We start from the raw sequence: 16,086 nt of genomic DNA, 5'->3' as shown, positions 1-16,086 counted from the left end.
GATTTACGTGATCTTGTTTTATTCAGGTAGGCTAGCTTATTTTTCATTTGTTGAGTCAGGCTCTGTCATTTATCAGCTTTGAGAATGGAACTGAAAACCCCGCACTAAATGGAACACCTTACATGAGAACAGGCAAACCCCTGAAGTCCTCTGGGGATCTTAGGTAGAAAAACTAATTTGGAAAGCACTTGGCAGTATTACTGTACTTTCTAAAATTAAGGTTCTTGGAAGTGTTAATTCTGGGAACTGTGGTAATTCAATTATGGAACAGAAACTACTCCACTGATCCACACCTGAGATTCAATGATATACTTCTGATATCAAATAAATACCAAACACAGACTGTGTTCCTTTCAGGATTCAAAAATTTTTTGATGAAGCATCCAATGAATTGTTTCAATGGAAGAGATGTCCCAAGATGTTCCTAAACATCTCATTGTAAAGTAACATACTAATAGAAGAAACAGCTAAAGTAATGAAATACATTTATATTTAGAGACATTACCTTTGATAAACAATAACCTTTTATACTAAGGGCTTCTATTTTTTATCTTCTTTTATTCTTCCACGCTACTGTAATAGTGCATTATGACAGAAAAATTTAAATAAGTGCAATAAAAAATCTGTGGTGGTTTTCATACAAAAGTGTTAACCATGTAATTCATGATGCATCTAGGCTTATATCTAGCAGATGACGGCTAGCTACGTAAATAAAATACCAAGGAATTTATGTCAAATTTGAAACCACACCATATATAGGTAATCTGAGTTACAAGTATTTATGACATGAAAACAGCCTACCTGGTGGCAGATATTGGCAATGTCCTGAAGAATTGACTAAAACATTAGTGTGAAATGTAGCATCAAATCTTTCATCAGCACTAGAATAGGGAAAAAAGAAAATGGGTTATATGCTCTGTGGCTCAAACTACCTGAGAAGAATCTGTTCTTCATAAAAGGATTATTTATCCCCAAAATAAAACCCGTCAGCTTTTCTGCTGGCACCAGCTTCTTGTGGCCTCAGGGTAAGCGGCCCTGATGGTATCGGATTTGTTCCTGATTACACTGTAAGTGGAGGCGAACCATGTCATTCTCTCTGCTCACCCACCTTGCAAGATTCACCACATTGCCTCGGCTGTTTATTGATTTCCATTTGGATAGTAAGCACTTTTTAAGAACTTCTCAAGCAATTGTACAGGGAAATCTGTTCTCTTGCTGTCCACATAAACAGCAGCTTTCATTTGTGCAAGGGATAAGCAAAATGAGACATACACTCCTCTACTCTGTTGGACTGTTTGTAGTTTCCAAACGGTCGCCTCGCGGGGATGGGCTGGAACACGAGTTAAACACCGTGCCAGCAGCTCCAGGCACAGGAAAGGCCACAGGAGCCATAGGGTCTGCTGTCTTGCTGCAGCTGGTGTTTGCGTTGATCAAAAAAAACCATGTTATCCCTAGGGTGATTTGAAAATCACAAGTCTCAGGTGTGTCTCTACCTATTAGTGGTTTAGTATCTCATCACTTTCTAATCACCTTGTAAAACATTGTCAGGAAAATACGGTAAGGATCTGAGATGGGGAGAAAGTGAAACATTCATAATTTTGGCATAAAAGAAATTATAAGGGGTACGTTTTTCCAGCAGCATAGCTCCTGTTGAAATATGAAATTTGGCATACTGTGATAGAAAATTGTGTATCTCAGAAGCTAAAATAAAGCAGTTTTTATTTTAGTCTTCATTACTTTGCATTTTATTTTCCCCATATGTATTTCAAAGACGTTACGTTTTAAAAGTATCCGACTGATCTGTGAAATGTGCAGACAAGAAAAAATTAAATCCAAAAAATTACTCTCCCACCTGGAGAGGCACTGTTTCCACTGGTGAGCTGAAGGCTCACAGTGCTGAAAGTCATTCACTAGTGTTTTTCCAACTATTTAGTTTGAACTCTGAAGATAAGCTGAGGAGTCTAAATATTGCATTGTAGTGTGAGTGGATTCTAGGACTTGGAGGGAAAAAGGGAATTCAACTCTAAGGCAGTTGAAGTAATGCAGGCTGCTGTACTTCAGCTTCACAGCTCTGCCTCATCTTTGCTGCCTTTTTTCCTGGCGTTTGTGAGGAACTCGTACTGTTGAGATGTCTCCTAACCGAACTGCCAAATTTTGCAGAAGTGGATTCGAAGGGTATTGGGAGAAGTATGTATGCACAAGTATGCTGTATGCAGCAAGACGCATGCACAAACACATACATTCACAGGTGGGCACGCACACCCTCCAGTTGCATAGGTCTCATTTCCTTAGAAAAGCAGACTTAAAGTTCTGCAGCCAGTTTCGATATTGGACATAGGCACGTAATTGCAGTGACTTGAGTGTAGCCTCATTAGGGCTGCATTAGGAAACTCAAGCCATGTAGTGAAGTTTAGGATGTGAAAATATCCATGCTGAACAAATTGCTTGTAAAGTGGAAATCAATAACTTGAAATGAAATTCTTAGCTTTCTTGGCTAGCTTCTGTTTTCTCTCCCTCAAGCAGAGGTCAGTGAAGAACCAGAAGGCCACTTGTAAGACCCTGCTGTTCTTTCTGGTCATCCGCAAAACTAAAATTTTCAAAAGGCATCACGTGTCAATCACTTGATTGACACAAGTCACCGAGGAATCTGTTTCATTGTCATGTGGTTTTGATTTTAATATGGCATATTCTTAAAAGGATATCAAGAGATACTTAGACTCAAATTTGAAGATATTTTTTCTGGAAGAGAAGTATATGTGGTTTTCTACACTGTGCTTCTAATTGTTTTTTGAAATGCAGTGCTTCAATTGGGATTACACAAAGCAGGAAAGCCTTTGTTTGATGAGATTTTGGACTCAAATATAATGATAGAAAATCATCTCTGCTATGTTTCTTCTTGAAGATATAGCCACTTGAAAGCAAATACTGGCTGCAATGCATTGAGATGACAAAGCTGTACTTAGCAGATATAATCCCACTGGAACCTATCTGGAGAATCTCAGGTTTATGAAACTGGAAAATGGAACTGAGACCTAACTACCAGAATGTGTATTATTCCGTGAACTAATGAACACTATGTGGCCATTTGAAAGCAATATCAGCAAAAATAAGCACTTCTAATGAATCTAGTAAAACTAACAAAGCAGAACAGAGGTAGACACGACACTAATGCAGTCAGTCCTGGAATTTGTACGTAGGCCAACATTTTCCTCTCTCAGAAAAACTACAGATGGACTGGGCCTGGTCTCTTTACAACAGACTGGTAGTAAAATTTAATACAGCTACCACTTTTCCAGGTACTGTGTTATCCTTCTCATTCTGTAATGTGCTTCAGGTACAGTTAGCATGGATGTACAGGTATTATGAAGAACAGTTGAAAATTGCTAAAATCATCCTTTAATTTTGGATACACATCCTTAAATGTTGAAGCATAAATCTCCAGATGCACTGAAAGTCTCTCAGATGTGTGGTACATGTGAGGAAGAATATTGTCATGATTCATTCTTTTGGAAATCTCTAAACCATTGTTGTAGAGTACCAATTTTGTGGTGTACCTACAGTGTTATTCAGCAGGAGTATGGAAATGGTTTGCATGGGAATGATTTATTGGTCTTTCCCAAGAATTCTGTCATTTATGAAATCAAGGTAGATAGGAAAAGATGGTCAAGAGAACAAATTTGTAATGAAAAATACGTTAAGCAAGATCAGTGTTGCAAAAATACCTGTTCAGGTTGCATGTGTACATTTCTATGTACAGAGCATTCTTAGGCTGGTGTCTGCACAACTGAAGCACTAATTGCAGTGCTTAAACCAGAAACAAGAAGTAATCCTGGCAGGCAGTTACACTAAGTGTGGGGAGGTCTAGCAAAGACCCCCTCAATTCACTTAGTGTTAATTGTAGCTCTGAGAAAAGCACGGAAGCGTGCTGTAAGTGGTGTGGAGGTCCTGGAGAGAAGTACTCAGCTGGCTGACAAATGCTGTCACTGTGTGCTGTCACCACAGCATTACAATTCAGCAACACCTGTGAGAATCATAAAGGTGATCAGCAGGTGGCAAAAGGGCAGCATAGCTGCAGCTGACATTGGTACAGCTACTGAATGGGTGTTGCTGCCACAAAGGGCAGTGGAGAGGGGCGTCAGGTGGATGCAGACTGCAAGGCTGGCTTCTGAGTAGACATATGGGGGAGACACTGAGGAAAAAAGCCATCAGGAAAACAAAAGGTTTGTGTCACCTGCACAGGCAGATCAAACACCAAGTACCCTGTCTGCCACAAAAGAACCAGAGCAAGATGTACAAAGCAGATGTAAGGTCTTTCTGCTAGCTGGGGAACTGCACGCGGGCCCGCAATAACTGCAGAAGAACAGACATCTTCCAGTGCTTTAACAGGGCACTTCTGATGGGAAAGGAGACTGTCAGGTAGCCCATGTTATGGAGCCACAAATTCTGAAGAGCGATGGCTGATGAAAGAGCTGGGTCACAGCCCCACAGGCTGCTCAGGCCAGGCCCTGTGCAAGTCAGGGAAGGCCACAGAGCAGGCTCCTGAACATCTGCAGAGCTGTGACTGTGTCAGCTTACACCACAGCACGTTTGAGACCATTCCAAAGGCTGGAAGAGGGTCCCTGTTCATTTTATGTGGGACTGTCTTGATGTACGTGGTTGTATCCATGCCAGAGACAGCAGAAGACCCTCACTCCCAAAGAAATGCTCTCTATAAAGGGTAGCTTGAGCAATCAGAGAGGGGAACTGCACTACTGCACTGTTATATGTGATCAATGTACTCCTACAAGAGCCTCTGTTAGAGGCAAAAACAGTCTTTGCTGAGCACAACAGACAGATGGAAATTGCCGTGTTGTCAAGCCATTTTTTTTTAAATGCAATGTGTGCACAGCCAGGTCTTCTGTTTAACTCAGGACTGTTGGAGATAAAGAACTTAGTACTTCCTTGGGGTTTCTTCTTATAATTGCTTAACATGGAATAAGTGAAGAAAAACTAGAACAAACCAACAACCAGCCAACAAAATTTGTATGCTTTTGGTGAGGAAAGGAGCGATGGTAACTATCACTGTCTCATGCTCATTTTTTCCAACACCGAAGCTGGGCTATGGCTGTTCCTGCTACCCAAATGGAAGGCCATTTGTTCTTCAAAATTCAGATTGTTCTAGAAGGTACAGGCACAGATCTTGTTCCTTAGCAGCACAGAATGAATAGTTAGATTGCAAGTAAACAATTCCCTAATTGCAGGGGGGGCATAAGGAAAATTTTTGTCTACAGATTCTTTAATGATTTACTTTATAAGAAACATTGGACACAATATGTTTGCTAGTTTTTCATTGTACTCAGTAGATGGTAAGCCTGAGGGAAGTTTCTACTTAAAGGTAATTAAAGATACCAAGTTTCTGAAGATGTAGGGTTTTCAGTAATTGAAGCTGTTATTCTTACTCTTTTTCTTTTGGTAAATATAGCTCCAGAACTCTGCCAAGAACTTTTTTTTGTCTAATTACTGTTCAACAGTGAAATGGACAAAGAAATAATGAGGAAAAGGCATAAAGCAGATGACAGCTTATCAATATGGATATTCTCTTTCATATTTCATTTTGTCATACAGTACTATGAAGTAACTCATCAGTGGTAGTGTGATTCTGTGTAATGCCATTGAATAGAAAACCTGGCTGAAAACATGAATTTGTTTACATAAAGGTATGTGTGTGCACTGATCTCAAGGTGTTCATATACTTTCTGCTCCCTCCCCAGCGCAAAGAAAAACATTGGTATGATAGAATTGGTTTTTTATTCCCCAACCACAGCTGCACAGATATTACATGCATGCATCTAAGGGAAGAATTTGGTTACTTGAATTCAATAGAGATGGAAAAAAACCTTACTTTTTGTACATAAAATCCAGCAGCTGCATTGCTTTCATAACAGAAGCCTACAGTGCAGGAGATGTCACAATCGTGTGATATATTGGAAAAGTAGTGTCAACAGTACTTAACCAAAACACTCTGCATCATGCAATTGTATGCCTGGGTTTTGTACTCCCATTAGATCTAGTAACGTTTCTACTTAATAAGCAATGTTATTTTTATTTTTGATGTGCCGTTGTTTTAAATAGATCTGGGCTTTGTAGTGAATTTGCTCACAGATAACACTTCAAATCATTAAACAGACTTGCATCCAATTTCAGCTGAGATTTACTACTGCACCTTGCTAAAGAAGTATGATTCCACACCTAAAGTTTATTGTGAATACTACAAAAAAATGGGCCACTAATTTCTTACACATAGTCTTTCAGAAGGATTCAGAGCTCCAGTGAACATACCTTTCCTGAGCAGGGTAGTACACAATTAGCATTTGTTCTGTTTTCTTGTTTAACCCCCGTTTTCTCTGTATCTTAAATACTCAAAGTTGCTTGTATTTATTCTCTTTTACATACACTACCAAAAAAACACACTATATCACAGATTCTTTTGTTCTTTCTAAGAAGTAGTAATATGCTACCTTTTTAAACTAAATGCACAATGGGAACCAGCATATAATGGTTCAGCCAAAGGATCTCTCATGTCAGCCAAGTTTCTGCAGCTGATTGAATTCACCAGTAAATATTTACACCAAGCAAATAATTTCAGAGAAAATTATCACAACCTGTGTCATTAAACACAGCCAGGAAAGTTTAGTTTTCTAATCATCACACAAAATCCAGCTAGAATTGATTATATAGAAGCTGTTAGTATTTACTAAGTATTTGCAAATATGACCTCCCACTGTGTAAACTAGTTATTTTCCAGTATTCCAAATTAGCAAAACCTAGGCATTTTAATGAAATGGTTATGTCATTTGTCTTATGTTCTCTCCTTCCCCACAGGAAAAAAAAAAAGTGTGTCCACCTGTTATAGAGAAGAATATCTGGCTTCCAAATCAGTCCATCAGGAAAACGGACGTTCTTCACTCCAGGGTATTCAGACACATTCCACTGTAAGTAATGATCTGTCCAGTACTAAAATATACAAACCAAACATGTTAGCTCTTCTCATCCATGGCTTTAATTTTGTTCTCCAGACTGCATAGCTTGAAATAATACATGTGTTCTTGTTAGAGATATTATTTAGTTTCAGACAGTAAAATGCTTGAAAAGGGTGAATTAGGCTACCAAGAGCTCACTGGAAAGCATAAAAATTCTCATTTTCAATTCACACTGCAATGCATATAACAGCATATAAAAGAAGATCTGATATGCTTGTATTTTATTGTTCGTGCTGGCTCAGGTACCAGTTTGGGATAGAACAGATTTTGTTTTACAATTCATACTTAACTTCAATGACGTTTTTTTTTCCATCAGAGACAACTTTGTTTTCTGTGGTTGCAAATTCTTAGGTTGTAATAACTTGATTACTGGCATGTGGTAGATCAGCCAACAGTCTCTGCTGATAGGAAAAACAACTGAAATGGCAGAACAGTTTATACTGGCAGCAGAAGGCCTTGTCAGCTCCTGTGGCCTGAAGTTAGCCAGCCTTTGAAGCAGGTGCTCAGCAGCACCATCCTGCTCCAGAAGCTTTCTTCCTGGCTGGCGCTTCCTACACTGGAAGCTGCCACCCTGGTGACTCTCCAGGCTCCTTACAACAATTCCGTGACTGCCAATATAGGCAGGAGTTCTGTTGTGGTCAAACCAACAGGGTTTAGAACTGTGCTTCTTGGCATGTGCTTCCATATTTTTCTCATTAACTTTTTACTAGGAATTTTTAGTTCTTTGTCACCTGGACAAATGATCTGAGTTTTGTATTGATTTTTTTCCTTTTGCTCCACGGATACTAGTTGTTTTTGTTTTTTTTTTTGTTTAGTTTTGTTTTTACTGGAATCTTAAATCAGAATATGTCTGTTAATAGTTTTTTTCTTTTCACTTCCTACTCCATTCACAGTTCTTTAATGACAAACTACATCTCTTGTTCACGTTTATCTATACACAACTTATATAACCTGATCAACTGCTTGTCATCTTTTTATTTTGAGATTTTTAGCTCCATTTTTATGGTAAATTATATTATATGATCTTCCCTGATTGACAAAAAGTCACTGTACTTTCTACTACTTATCTTTTGTAGAACTCAGACATACCAAGATCCTCATGATATTTTATTTATTTATTTATTTATTTACCAAGTGTAGAAATGTAAACCAATTGGAGTGTGGTTTTGAGGTGTTGTGTTTAAACCTGTGGGTTCTTGTTTGAATTATGTGTCTTTGTCAAAAGCTGACAGAGTAAGTCACTTTTTTGACTAGCAGGCACACGGCTGGGACTGTAGGGCCATGGGGCAGTTGCTGCTGAGCTCACTGGCCTCCCAGACTCTCTGGCTGATTGGCATCTGAATAGCATTAAAATAATACCAATGTATCCAAGAATTTCTTATTCTAACTTCTGCAAGTTATTAGAGCCAACGTGATGTAGTACAGGGTGTCACTGAATGCTGTGAAGACAGTCAGAAGTCTAATAGAAAACTTAATTTTTGAAGACTGGTTTAGAAATAACACTAAGCAGATTGTAGTTGCTCTCCTTAGCCATATTTACAGAGCATTTACTCGTTGAGCTGGACACGAGCTGTTTCATTTTGTTTTAATTTTGGAGCTACAGCCTCCACTGTAGCTGAAGTATGTTTGATGCAGATCAGAAAAGCAAACATCTAAGGGTACTTGGCTTAGTATTTGTATTAGTATTGGCTTAGTGTTTGACTAGGCAAGGCTCCTGCTGTAACTTCGGTCGAGTTTAAGATTCTGATACTGAGCAGTATTGCCATGGAGATACAGTTCCTAACCAAAGAGTCTGGATAAATGCTAGTTTTATTCGCCCTTCTCCCAGGTTATTTTTTGTACTTAAGTATTTCATTGATGACTAGATAAAATATATTTAAGATACATCTTTGGTTATATGTATGATTTATCAAGGAAAGGAGTGGGGGCAGACATACAAGGAAAAACTTCTCATTGCAGACCATTGCGTCATACAATGTCGTATGTTTGCCTCAATCATGCTTTGAATCTGTCTAGTATACACTGAATAAACAGTGAATACAGAAACACTTTTTTTTTTTTTTTTTTTTTTTAAATGTAAACACAGGCTATGAAAAGTGGCTGCATTTTTTGTAGTATTCAAGTGATCTGGTCATTGTGGTCCTAACATGTTCCACATACAGTATGTACTAAGGTGAATAAATCAAAAGAAATACAGTGAATATATAAAAGAATCAAAAATTTACTTGGGGAAAAATATCTCCAAAAGGACAAGGACACTAGGATAAAGAGAGGAAAAATAAGTGACAGCTTCTTGGGTGTGAATTGTCATACATTTTCCTGGTAAGAAATTATAGCAACATTTTGTCAAAGCCAAAACCATATTATATTTGACAGTTTTAACCCTGCTGTAAAACAAGCCTATAAAACAGCATGAACTAAATGCTTCTTCCATGTCAACTCTTTGTGAATAAATGGAACAGCCATGCTGTTCTCTCCAAAGGTCATCCAAACAATCTCTCATTTGTTTCCTAAAGCCTGCCACAGTGCAGGAGAGGCCTTCTATAGAAATGCTCTAATCAAAGAAAAAAGAATCTATTTAGATCAAATGAGCTGATTAAAGAAACGGAAAGGTGTAAAGTTTCTGTTGAAGCAGCATGATCATCTTGAGAAGTAAAACTCTCCTGTAAAGCGTTACTTAGCCCAAACAGTTCAGTTTCTGCAATACAGATGGGAATTAAATGCCAATTGTCATCCCAGCTACGGTAGTATGGAGAAAACTGCCCACATCACCCCATCTTTGTAAAGCATGGGTTTATGGAAGATATTTTTTGTGGCAGCACTGGGAGCCCAGTAGTCAGCATGGTAAGAGGCATCTTGTTAATTCTAAATTTTAGTGGTAAACTAATTAAAAATTCAAGTCAGAATAAATCTGTGTAGGCTCCTTTGCCTTAGGGGCAGCTCTCTCACGAGTTAAAGAAGAAATTTAAAATACTCTCGCAACATTCTTGACTGTTCTACTGTCTCTTCCATTTATTAAAAAGTGAGTGACACTTACTCCTACCCAGTAATGTCAGCCGTGAGTTAATGGGGGGCAAAGTTCTCTGCCGTGCTGTCTAGTGGTGGCAACAGAGGTACGTTAAGTCTGAAAAAAAGGTCTGAAAATTCTGTGACAACTGTAGCAGCTAAACATTGCATCAAAAGGTAAAATAAAGCTACTGCTTGAAAAACAAACACCATATGTATGCCAAACAAACAGGGAAACCAGGATAAAAATACAGTGTTCGCAGCTGAGCATTAGGAAGCTGAACCTGTGTTCCAATATATATTTGTCATGTAACTGAGAAACAGAATTTGGAGAAATAACCTTAAAAAATCTCATCTTGACAGTTAATCTTTGATGATGATTGATGTTTAACAAAAGCAGTATTTTGAACAACATGAAAACAGCGTGTCCATCTTAATTAAAATTCTCTTGCAGTTTCCTAAGGAGACAGACTTGAAAGCAAAGCAAATAGGACGGCAGAGGCATGCGGTTAGGACAATGGCAGTAGGTTTCAGGAAATAATGAATCTCTGTGGAATAGATTTCTTCCTGTATCAGAAGAACTGTGGACCAGAGTTCTGATCAAAACAGCTCTTACAGATGAAATATATTTCATACATGTATAGGTTTCTTTCACAACCAAATGATTTACCTCTACATAGTGGATTTGTTGAAATGGGTGATAAGGAACTTGTACCTACAGTTACTGGAACTCTGGACATTGGTATCTTAGGGTGGTTGAGAGTTTTTAGAGTGACTAAATCAAGGCCATTAAGTTTGTGACATATCTAGCTGTGGTGACTCAAATTCATACAAGTTTTCAGAAACACCTGAAACAACATCAGGTCCTAAATCTCAGCCTTGCGGTTTACCATTCACTTTAGCTTTGTATACTGTGTGGTGAGATGCAGAACAAAAGCTTGAAAGCTTCCTAAAATTGGCACCATCACAAGATGAAATGTGAAGACCAAAGGAGGAAAAAAATTGCTTTGTTTCTCAGAACTCACCATTTGTAGCCAGATGTTTGTTGTTAATACCTGATTCTTTTCATCCTGAAAGGAAGAAGGAAAGGAGGGGAGAAAAAAAAAAAAAAGACAGCTTAGTATCATGTGGCTAACGCTAGTAAATACAGTCAGCTATTATGGACTAGTTGTGCTAAGGTACCTTTTAAAACAAAAGGAATCATTGCCTTTGCCTAACTGCATGGGAAGTTTTCACAGGTAGTTTGTAATGTATCTCATATTACTGCTGTCAGTCACGCTGTTACTGGAGGGTATCTTTCTGCCAGATATTTTCCTGGGGCTCCTTCTTTAATAATATCTCAAAAGGCACAAGAGATTATCAGAGAGGTTGCCTATTTCACCTTTGCTTAGGAGCAGCCCTCTCACTAATTAACCTTACCCAGCAGACATACGCAGCTAATAGAAACACTGAACACAGGACGTGTGGCTAACCTCAGATGACAGGTATTGAGGCTGGATCAAGCAGCTTCTTACCAGGCAAGCAGCCCACTGGTTTCAGTGGAACTACACACTGAAGCGTTCTGTCCCAGTTTTACCTGAGAACGGTTGTCAGGGCAGAACATTACTGTTGTGCCTGGAAGTTACAATTTGAAGGCCTTACTGCTCACCTCCTGTGACTATCTGATGTAAGCTCAGGTGACAGAATTGGCATGTTAATGCTGCAGTTAACTAAGGGGATGAATTCTTCATTTCTCAGACATGGGGAAATGCTGGTGATCTTACTTCTCTGGAGGTACCAGCAATTACTCATCCCTCAAACTGTATCAGCATCCACCTGGGTTGTGCGAAGGGAATGGAATATACCATATACTGGCCGTGTTCTGCCCTCTGAGCTGAATGCACAATCCCTGTCCCAGCAAGAGCCAGAGCTTCATTTGCAGTCTAAGGAAGCAAGATAGCAAGTTTCAGTCACCTGTACAGCAGGAACTGTCAGAGTTGCTTGTCTATCTAGACCTCTGAATTTAGATATCTCTCTCTTGAACTTAAATTTTGTTCCTAAATGCCCCAATATGGCCAAAAAAGATTTAATCATATTTCATACCAAAACAGCTGGTTTTTTTGATAATACTCTTTACTAAAGGTGAATACTCTTTTGCTGTTGCTTGGTGGACTTATAATTGAACAAAAGTTCCGAGTGCTGTTTAAGTGAAGTGATATTAGATTAGCACTACAGTAAGGAGTTACACAGCATGCAAAATCAAACACAGTGCAAGGGGTAACAGTATTCTGAAAGCAAGTGGAGCCTTTTGAAGAACAGCATTGGTAGGCACGTGCCAGCATTACTAGGTTGTGTGTAATCACAACTAAATGTACAACATAGAGACAAGTAAAATATTTAGGTAAAGATCAGTATTGTGAATCAATAAAATCTGCCCTCAAATGCACATTCCTAAGTTCCTTTAAAATAAAAAAGTAAATAAAAAATATAAGGAATCATAGACCACAGGAAGTGATTCAGCACTTTTCCTATTTTCTGCTTTGTCACCTCTGTGAACCTTACTTTTTCACTGAATCTTATCTCAAGGGAACAACTCATTTAAATGGCATCCTGGGGAAACAGGCTTCTTTAACTCTTTGGTACCAGAAATACATTATTAAGCATACCGAAGACATTGCTGAAGATGTCAGCCAGGCAAAGTAGTAATTAATTTGTAATAGTAGCTGTTATTCTCTAGCCATGCAAACATTAACTTGATGCCTTTCTGAGTAAGCTCCATATGGTATAAGAGCACAACAAAACTAATTTACCTGGGATCTTTAATTAATGAGTGAAAGAAACAATGCTTAAGAGATCATTCATACCATGAACAGAAGTCTATAAAACAGTGTTGCAATTGAGGGATATGTAAAGCCTGTATATGTTTCTATTCAGCATTTTAGGTCAGACATAAACACTGCCAATGATAACAGCATGTAAAGTTCAGTAGCATTTTCTCAAGGCTCTGTGTGTCATCCCAGATGAACATGCCAAGTTCCTATGGACACAATGTCCAATCTATTGCACCTAAGCAAAGCTGAGGGCACCACTGCTGTGTGGCTTCACCACAGGACACAGTAGGTTTGTTGCTCTGCACAAGTCTGCCTGGCCACACAAAGGTGCAGGGCAATTCAGAATCCATTATGTTGTGGGAAACTCGTTTCAGGATGATTAGCTAAACGGCATGTACTCCTGCACTGTTAAATCCTGAGTTAAACTCACATTTTACTCCCAGTGTGATCTTTTTCTACACACAAATGGCTCCAGCTTTAGATAAGTGATGTTTTAAAAGTTCCCTTTTGAGTAGCAGGAAAAGACTGCACTAAAGCTGGAGTGCTGCTGGTGCTCAAGCTAATGATATGCCATGGGGATTTATTTTGAAGCCCTGAGTCTACAGCGTAGTCAGACGAACTATTTCTGGAATAACATAAAGGAGCTCTACTATCAACCAGCACACATCACAGAACCAGGCTAGGAAGCTCGCACTCACCAGTGAAAGCAGCCCAGCTGAAGAGAGCAGCAGCCCTTCGATCCAGCTGTGCTGCTGGCAGTGATTCAGCTGCCTGCCACGCTGCCTTGCAGCTGGGCACATGGCAGAGCCATCCCAGGTTGCCTGCAGGAGACTCTGCAGACATTTGCTGGGGCACTAATCCAGCTGCTGAAAGCCAAGAGTTATTCTGAGCAATAATCTTTCACTCAAAACCAACCAGAAATTGAGTATCTAGAGAGTACTACTTCAAAAATAACTTTTACGGTGAAGACAAACCCTAAATGAAGATGGACCATGCTGCTTTCCTGGTGTTTCTTTCTGGCATTTTAAATGTTTAGAGCCTTAAAGAGTATGCTTGATCAAAATAGCTCCCACTTGGATCACTATATTTCAGGATCCATCAGTGTTTGAATCGTAAATCCTATCATGGCTCCTCAGCTACAAGAACTCGCTGCATGCTGAGAGTTGGTTTATAGCATTTTTCCTAGGAGCAAATGGCTTCCAAAATTGTAGTCATGATTGGATTGACTCACCCATCGCTAGAGGAAAGCTTCTGATTTAAAGGCTTTGTCCCTTTCTCCAGGCCCAAGTGAAGCTGGTGGAGGTGGGGCAGAAGACATTCTGCAGAGTTTCTCCTGTCTAGGGGACTTTTGATACTGCTTTAGAAGCTTTACAGCAAACTGCATTATTATCATTTTTCATCAGAGTTGTGCCGTACTTCCCCATAAAATGATGGGTGGGCTTGAAATGTTCCACAGAATGTCACCGTTTCTTGTTGCATCGCAGTATTTTATGAACACTTTGTAAAAAATGTAGAATGCCAAGGCAAGGCAGCTCCTGTTACAAACCTTTTCTACTACAAAGGGGCAAAGAAAAGACCTTGAGACATTCTCAAATGCAGGGAAAATTAGTCAGAGAATGAGGCCAGTAACTGTATAATGTAGTCTGGACTGCTATGGTATTTTTTCCCATGCCAGCTATGTTAGGTTATGTGCTGTGCAGGTGGTGGTACTGGAGAAGTGGCCCAGCTCACGAGGAGTTAGTTAGGTTTCATTTGTGCATGGGAAGTTGGTGGGAGGCTACCTCGGTCTGCTTAATTCGTAATTGTAGTCATGATCTGTGATGGCAGGTGGCAGCTGCTACTGGGTTGGTTATCACATTTTTTTATGATAGCGTGATTAACGAAGGGAAAGTAGTTGGCATCAGGAAGAATTGAATGGTCCTTCACTCATTTTTGAAGCTAGAGGTACCAAAAATTTCTGTAAGTTCTTGCAGGGAATTACACTGTCTTCATTCTTCCATTTCCCCTCTGATTTTGTCTGCCTTTTCATTTTAAAACAGTCTGTCAGACCGATCACCTTTGGAAGCAGAGTATCAGATTCTCACATTACCCTACCCTTACTCTATGGTCAAAAAAATATGCAAAAGAAGATATGTGGAAATTTGACAATGCTTTGTGCAAGACATTCGCCTGGGCAATATAAACATTGTAAGGGACATTATCTGCTTACTTTCAAAGGGATGTCAGCTTATTTAGCATTCACGCTAGAAAAGCTACCCAGCAAAAACCAAAGGGAAAAGCGAAGTCAGCCTGTAGCCTGGCATGCAGACGGTGACGTGCAAGTAGCAAGAAATGAATGCTTCCCAGAAGACTTGCATAAAATGATGTCCTAACTAAAATCTATTAGCAGTAACTCTTGCACTTCAATTCTTCATTTATTTCTACATGGTTAAATGTCACCTAAATCACAGAAAAAGTAAAACCTAAGGAAAGAGGGCTATGTTGCTAATGTCACCAGGGAGTTTAGTCACAGCACTGCAGCTGTGGCTGGGGTTCCTGGGTGAAGATGGTTGATGTAGTCAGGGAGCAGTCACTCCTACCGTGTCACCTCTTCGAAAACATACTGCTACCAGGGGGCTGCCATCATATTCCCTTCCCTCTTGAAGGGAAGAAATTAAATATTTATGTAATGACAACAACAAAAAAGAAAAAATACTTTTTAGTGTGGTAATAACATGGATGATGAAAAATGCAGAATCTACTTTCTGCTCCATAGACTTTATTTTTTTTTCCTGAAGCAGAATAGCATGAACAGGAGAATCTGAAAGCATGACAAGAAGTGTCATAGGACTGCGGAACATTGGGCTGGTGGAAAACTGAGGGGCAACAGAACCATCAACACAAACCATGTCAGTTTTATAATTAAAACCTTTTAACAAAATCCAGTCCAAGTTTGCAGACTGCTTCCAGGTGACTGGAATGACTTTTCTTTCAGAGAATGAAAGCTTCACAGAAGCCTTTTTTGCTTGTCACTGCTCATACGCTAGAGTCTATTCAGCTCCTTCTGTTCTAATCTCCAGACACGCTCACTCATCATTTATGTTTCTCAGGGCCAAGATAGATAGCACATTTCTGGGCACAGGAGGAGGCAATGCTGCTGTCCATCAATTAAAACGCTGCTCTGTAGGCACCTTGGGGCTGAGGAGAGACCGGGTGTTTATATGCACTGTCAGAGTCTCTATAGAAAGTCTTTTCCCCTTCCTGCTCCCTTG

At 39.4% G+C, this 16,086-nt stretch overlaps 1 protein-coding gene across 1 annotated transcript in view; it reads right to left on the bottom strand.

The window, feature by feature from the left end:
- CHRFAM7A (CHRNA7 (exons 5-10) and FAM7A (exons A-E) fusion) overlaps positions 1–16,086 on the bottom strand; it is a 40,257-nt gene that overhangs the window by 7,111 nt on the left and 17,060 nt on the right. Inside the window, exons 3-5 of the mRNA XM_032194788.1 lie at positions 11,051–11,095; positions 6,884–6,993; positions 802–881 (exon numbers count right to left, since the gene is read on the bottom strand). Of these exons, the coding sequence (XP_032050679.1) occupies positions 802–881; positions 6,884–6,993; positions 11,051–11,095 (235 nt within the window). The remainder of the gene's footprint in view (positions 1–801; positions 882–6,883; positions 6,994–11,050; positions 11,096–16,086) is intronic.

This window comes from Aythya fuligula, chromosome 11, assembly GCF_009819795.1.
Source record: "Aythya fuligula isolate bAytFul2 chromosome 11, bAytFul2.pri, whole genome shotgun sequence".
NCBI lineage: Eukaryota > Metazoa > Chordata > Aves > Anseriformes > Anatidae > Aythya > Aythya fuligula.
Note: the sequence above shows the minus strand (reverse complement) of the source record. Positions and strands in the feature narration are given on the sequence as shown.